Here is a 7,460-nt window from a genome sequence, read left to right on the forward strand (position 1 = left end):
GAGCTGACAATGATAGGCTTAGACCACTCAAATTTATATGAGAGAGTCATTCTCTGCAGATGGAATTTTTTTAAAATATTGGTACTTGGCAAATTTTTAAATCCTCTTTTCATTCAGGGTAGAGAAACAGTGAGCCCTTGTGAAGAGCTTATAAAGTGATAAGTATAAACTAATTTGGTATTTCTTTTCATTTTAGATTTCTTCTGTGCAGAAAAAAAATGAAGATTTAGGGCAGGAAGAAATTGTTCAGCTTTGTATGAAAAATGTAAAATGGGTAGAAGACCTATTTGAAAAATTTGGAGAACTTTTAAATCATGTGCAGCAGAAATGTTCCTAACATTGCCACAAAAATTCCATCTATTTTCTGGCATTAATGAGATGGCAGAGGCAGGTGGTCAAAGGGGGTCTGGAGACCTCAGATAATTGAATGTCAAGCAGTGGTCTTGTGTAGGCACGCCTGCTTTGACCATGAACTTGCATCATGGCCTCTGCTAAAAGACAGTGGTGCTGCCAAGGAAGTCAGTCCTTTGGAAATGAACCTAAATGTCACCACATTTTTATCCTGATGAATGATTTTTCTATTTTGTAAACCATTGGGTAACTGAGTTTTATTTTCAGAAATGTTTTTTGACAAATGATGAAGCATGCACTAAATATAATTTTTCTTTATTGCTAGAGAGATAACACTTAAGTAACTTGATTATTTTTTTCCTGACTCTGACCAAACAACAGAATGAAAGAGAAGTGGCAGAAAGCGTATGTTTATCTTCATGTCTGACCACAAAATGGAAAGTACTGTACATTATGTAAGCAGATCTGGTGTGATGTGACATTCTGTATGAGAATATCATCAGTTTAAAAATGTAAAATTCAGAAACGGCATTCTGCTTTATGAACTTTTACTCTTAACATGTTCAGGAAACTGGATGTGGAATTGGTGCAATTCTATGACTGCTTTTTGTGTCAAATTATATGGTGATGAAAAAACAATGACATACTATTTTCCCTATCTCAAAAGAAAAGTATTTTCCTTTATACCATTTTTCCTTTGGAAAAAATTTCAATTGTACATTTTATTTCACTAATAGTTGTATTTTTCACAAGGAAAATGTTGTGGTTATAATTATGTTTGATGTATCTGTACTACACTATTCATTATTTTCAGTAAATCTTATTTAGTTATATGTTGAATTTCTATTGTGAATTTATCTTGAGGTAACCCTCTTTGTTTATACAGATTTACTTCAGTGTTTTCCAGAATATGCATTCAGTACTAGAATTAGTTTAGCTTTATAAATGGGGTTGTGTTAGACACTGCAGTCATTTTCTAATTCATAAAAATAAATTTCTTAGTAAACTAGCACTTGGTTAACTGATTTGTCAAAATTAAAATTAACCACATTCTACATTTTGAAGAATGAAATTTGTAATTAGACTACATGCAGTGTTAAACACAGCTGACCTGACTCTTAGAACTGGAAGTGGTAGAATCCTCCTTTTGGTGCCTTTCCAACCTTTATACATGCTATTGTAGCTCTCTTTAGTTGGATAGCTAGTGTTTCTTCAAGTAGTTTAGCTGAGACCGTGAATGTATTAGGTTCAACATGACCTTCTGTTTTTATTTGTGTTTGCCAACAGGATGCCTTATTTGTTTGAGAAAAAATTTTTTACTAGTGTCCTTCTAAGCGATCTCCTTTTTTAGGATTCTAAAGAAGTTGTTAATCATCATACTTGTGTTTATTTTACCACCATTTAGTGCCTTAAGTCCTATCAAAAAAGCAGTGTTACTGCTCAGTGCCCAAATAAGACATGCTTACGTGGCTATTGCTGTTGTCTTGATTTTGAGTTAACAGGCCAACTTCTTACACTTAAAACCTCAGTAAATTGGCAAAGAATTAAAGGTAGCATGTAACTTGATTTGAGAATCAAACAAAGTAGCATTGGGTGGAAATGGAGTATTTGAGTTAAGCTTACATATTTATTTTTGACGGTTATCTTATTGAAAGCAATAATCCTTAATCTAACAATCCTTATACCTGTTGTTAGACAAGATAATCACAGAAATTTCTCTCAAGAATTAAATGTTCCATTTCTGAACATTTAGGCAGCTTATTTTGAAAGCAAAAGTAACCTATTAGATACATTTTGCCTAACTCCAATAAGAGAGTGTCAGCACTGAGAGCAGCATAAAATTAATTTTGCTAAGTGGAGAACAGTAGGAAGCAGCCATATTTCTTTCTGATACTGACTCTGGACAGAATTGGTTTCTTTCATTTCCAAAGTGCAGAGTAGAGAACTACATCACCTAATGTAGGGTTGTAAGTATACGTCTTTATGTTACTTCCCACAGCTTATTTGCCTGAATTATTAATGATTTAAACATTTTTAAAAGCCATCCTGCATTTAGGTAACTCTTGAAGTACAAGTTTGAAATCACTAGCCACAGTTCCTTCATCATAAGGCCCATGGAAAACAGAGACATTCCTTGTTTCCTGTACAAAATAATCCATTTCCTTCCCAATGGCAGTTGCCCTTCAGTTGTTTGCAGTTGTATTCATATTAGAAAACAAGTGTTTTCATTAAACCAGAGGCCAAGTCTATGATACTGCCTGAAGGAAACCCAGTTACTTTGCACCATCTTCTCTCATTTGATCCATATAGCATAGGCAAAGACATCAAACTCAGGCCTTAGTGAAGTGGGACTATTACTATCACATCCATACACAAGTCCTTTCTTTGTATGAAACTGAATAAATACCTAGCTGGTTAGCATTCACATTCCTTGCCAGGGAGTTTGAAATGTGTAATATAGAAATAGGCTTAGGTCGTAGATAGAGCTCGAGATAAAGCACATGTTCCCACAACCCAGGAAAACGTGTTTAAGAAAGATTGGATTTTCGTACCTACAGAAACCTAGACATAATTTACTATTTTTAAAAAAATCATTTTGTTTTGGTATTTACTCCTAGTTCAGATTAGTGGTTAGAGAAGGGGCCTCCTTATTCCCATTTTCATGATGACCTAGTTTCTACTTAATTGATCTAATGAAGTCATAAATTTATAATGACTTATGAATTATAGTAAACAATAGAAACTACCCACTTTTGTATTATACTATCAAATAGAAAACAATGATGAGATAGAAAAATCTAAATTTAAAATGGCTTAGAAAATATTCAGGTTATCTTTAAATTTCTGAATTTTGTCTAGTTTCTAAAACAGTGAAAATTATAGGTGACTCACACATCCCTTACTGTTTTTGCAAAGTCTCAGTTTCCTTTTAATATATGTATTTATTTTTGTTAAAACAGCTATTTTCCAACCTGTGACTTTGGAGATACACCCATAAAACTAATATGGCAGCAGGGTTATTGAATCAGCTTTGGGTCCCAGAAGTTGCTTCAGATGTGCACGTTGTGAATTTTATTGTATCTTATAGAATATAATTTTTGTTTTAAACTGTAGTTCCATCTATTTCTCAGAAATACTTTTCAAAGAGTGAAAAATTCCAGGATAACTGCTTCTGTGTCAATTACGCTTGACACATAACTGCACAAATGAACAATGTACACTATTAGTTGTACATTAACTTACATGTACGACTTTTGGCATCTGTGTTCACAAATGCATGTTTTCTCAAATCACCGTTATTTATAAGTGACAATAATTGAGGTTAAGGTTACAAAGAAACCTGCATTTGTAGTCCAGAGTTTTAAGTGGTCCATAATACAATGTACGGAAATGTGAAAGACAATTTTGTATATTTGTTTGTTACTAACTCAGATCATTAAAATGAAAACAATTTTTTAAACAACAAAATCAGAATGTTTTGGGGTTTGGTTCTTTTGTTTTTAAGAATTGAAAACTGAGGTATTGTATTATTCATGTATCATCATGTTATAGATTCAACACACATTACGAAGTCCTAAATAATTAGGTGAAAATAGTAAAGGGCCCACCCATCATTTTCTCAAATGATTAAGTCAATATTTGATGAATTATTCAGCTTCAGCTGACAATATCAGAAAGTACTTAGGACTTTCTGTGTTGAGATATGACTCTGAGCCTTTCTCCTTCTATAAAGAACTATAAATTCTGTGATTTCTAAGTTTTATTTGAAAACACTGCATAGCTAAAAGCGATTCCTAATATCCAGATACTTTTAATTATCTATGTAAACTGTTGAGTAGGTAAAAAAGGATTTTTGTCTTGACTGATCCTTTACTTTTCAAAGTAATAAGATTTTGCCTTTTATGTAAATATTTTAAAATGTTAAGTATTTCAGTGAAAAACGTTGTCAGCATATTTGCTAGGTTTTAATTAGTTTTTATTATAAAGCACTTTTCATTCCTTGGTTTATTTTACACAGTACAGGAATAAGTCTTTATCAAAAAAGTTTTAGATGTGTCCGACTCTTTGCGACCCCATTGACTGCTGCACCCATCTTTTTAAAAATACACTTTATATCTCAGAGAAGCTCTCTTAAACTCAATTATTTAAGGTGACCTTCTCAAGGAAAATGTGAAAGAGGATACTTCTTTGCTTTCCATGTGGAAATATTTTTGTTACCAGAAAAATAATAAAGCTACTCATTCTTGTACAAAAAAAAATTGAATACAAAAAATGAATTTTAAAAAGATATTTAAAAAAAAGATATAAATCACTCTCTACTTAATCTTGACATCAGCCTAAAACATAGCCTTAATTTTCAGTATGGGCTGGGTCATAAGATTTAAGCCTTTACTGTATTGTCCCTTTTCGGTGGTATAACTTTAAGTGAATTCCTGAATTTCAGAGACACTCATGTTTAAATGAAAATGGAAAGGCACATTCCTAAGTGAAACAAATTATCTGGATTATTGATCAATTTAGGTTACGTATGTATCTTTCTTAGGTTAGCATGAATAATTTAGAACTGACTGGTTTCAAATGAAAGGCAGATACAATTACCTATTAGCCTATTGTTAAGCCTTATCTATTTTGTGATGTTAATCAGTAGTCAAAAAATTCTAAGAATAGCTAGTATTTTAATTTACCTATGATATATAGTATATTGTTTTCCCTCAAATACATTTTATTTTGCTCCTTACAGTATTTAAAATAAGGCAACAATGAAAAATCATTTAAGACATAGAGTTAAAAATAATGGACATAGTGGAAATATTTTTCTTAAATTGCAGCCAAAATTATCTTTCTTCTGTCCTTCCCCTCTTTGCAACCTTTCCATGACATTATTGCCTTTAGCCCAGACTGTCACAGTTTACAAAGAAAGAACAATTCTTTCCCCATTGTGGCACAGGCTTAAGGAACAAGGATGGTTTTTCTTGCCTTCATGTTCCCTCTGCTAAACTATTCATCTCAATCTTCAGATTTCACTTTAGCATCATTTTTGTTTAATCAGAGTAGGTTGGGTTTTTTTGAAGTATAATTGATTTACAATGTTGTATTAATTTCTGTGGTACAGTAAAGTGACTCAGTTACATAGAAATAGACACTTTTTTATATTCTTTTCCATTATAGTTTGTCCCAGGATATTGAATATAGTTCCCTGTGCTATACAGTAGGATGTTCTTGTCCATCGACTCTGTGTGTAATAGTTTGTATCTCCTGACCCCGGCCTCCCAGCTTCTCCCTCCCCTGCTCCTCTCCCCTCTTGGCAATCACAAATCTGTTTTCCATGTGAGTCAGTTTCTGCTTCATAGGTTCATTTGTGTCATATTTTAGGTTACATGTATAAGTCACATCACACGGTGTTTGTCTTTCTCTTGACTTAATGTGATAATCTCTAGTTGCATCTTGTTGCTGCAAATGGCATTATTTCATTCTTTTTATGACTGAGTAGTAGTCTGTTGCATATGTATGTACCACAACTTCTTTATCCATTCATCTGTTGATGGACGTTTAGGTTGCTTCTATGTCCTGGCTATTGTAAGTAGTGCTGCATAAACACTGGGGTGCATGTGTTTTTGAATTATGGTTTCTTCTGGATATATGCCCAGGAATGGGATTGCTGGGTCATATAGCAACTCTAATTTTAGTTTTTAGCCTGTAACAATTTACATTCCCACCAACAGTGTAGGAGGGTTCCCTTTTTTCCACACCCTCTTCAGGATATTTATAGTTTGTGGATTTTTCTTGTTTTTTTATTTTTATTGAGGTATATTTGATTTACAATGTTGTATTAGTTTCAGGTATACAGCAAAGTGAATCTATTCCTCACACATATGTATATACACACACATATATGTTCAGTTCAGTTCAATTGCTCAGTCGTGTCCAACTCTCTGGGACCCCGTGGACTGCAACACGCCAGGCTTACATGTCCATCACCAACTCCCAGAGCCTGCTCAAACTCATGTCCGTCGAGTCGGTGATGCCATCCAGCCATCTCGTCCTCTGTTGTCCCCTTCTCCTCCTGCCTTCAGTCTTTCCTAGCATAAGGGTCTTTTCAAGTGAGTCAGTTCTTCACATCAGGTGGCCAAAGTATTGGAATTTCAGCTTCAGCATCAGTCCTTCCAATGAATATTCAGGACTGACCTCCTTTAGGATGGACTGGTTGGATCTCTTTGCAGTCCAAGGGACTCTCAAGAGTCTTCTCCAACACCACAGTTCAAAAGCATCAATTCTTCAGTGCTCAACTTTCTTTATAGTCCAGCTCTCACATCCATACATGACTACTGGAAAAACCATAGCTTTGACAGATGGACCTCTGTTGGGAAAGTAATGTCTCTGCTTTTTAATATGCTGCCTAGGTTGGTCATAACTTTCCTTCCAAGGAGCGTCTTTTAATTTCATGGCTGCAGTCACCATCTGCAGTGATTTCGGAGCCCCCCAAAATAAAATCTGTCATTGTTTCCATTGTTTTTCCATCTATTTGAAATGGAATGATGGGACTGGATGCCATGATCTTAGTTTTCTGAATGTTGAGTTTTAAGCCAGCTTTTTCACTCTCCTCTTTCACTTTCATCAAGAGACTCTTTAGTTCCTCTCTGCTTTCTGCCATAAGGGTGGTGTCATCTGCATATCTGAGGTTATTGATATTTCTCCCAGCAATCTTGATTCCAGCTTGTGCTTCATCCAGCCCGGCAGTTCACATGATGTACTCTGCATATAAGTTAAATAAGCAGGGTGACAATATACAGCCTTGATGTATTCCTTTGCCAATTTGGAACCAGTCTGTTGTTCCATGTCCGGTTCTAACGGTTGCTTCTTGACCTGCATACAGATTTGTCAGGAGGCAGGTCAGGTGGTCTGGTATTCCCATCTCTTGATGGATTTTGTTGTGGTCTACCCAGTCAAAGGCTTTGATGTAATCAATAAAGCAGAAGTAGATATTTTTCTGAAATTCTCTTGCTTTTTCAATGATCCAACGGATGTTGTCAATTTGATCTCTGGTTCCTCTGCCTTTTCTAAATCCAGCTTGAACCTGGAGGTTCACAGTTCATGTATTGCTGAAGCCT

The 7,460-nt window shown here is 34.7% G+C and overlaps 1 protein-coding gene across 2 annotated transcripts in view; it reads left to right on the forward strand.

Moving 5' to 3' along the window:
- The window catches only part of QSER1 (glutamine and serine rich 1), a 79,761-nt gene extending 75,942 nt beyond the window's left edge, over positions 1-3,819 (forward strand). For both annotated transcript variants that reach the window (XM_061151412.1, XM_061151405.1), the window contains exon 13: positions 197-3,819. In XM_061151412.1, coding sequence (XP_061007395.1) covers positions 197-337 — 141 coding nt within the window. In that variant the 3' untranslated portion in view covers positions 338-3,819. The remainder of the gene's footprint in view (positions 1-196) is intronic.
- The last annotated feature ends 3,641 nt before the right edge of the window (positions 3,820-7,460 follow it).

The sequence above is a fragment of the Dama dama genome, chromosome 1 (genome assembly GCF_033118175.1).
Source record: "Dama dama isolate Ldn47 chromosome 1, ASM3311817v1, whole genome shotgun sequence".
Classification (NCBI taxonomy): domain Eukaryota; kingdom Metazoa; phylum Chordata; class Mammalia; order Artiodactyla; family Cervidae; genus Dama; species Dama dama.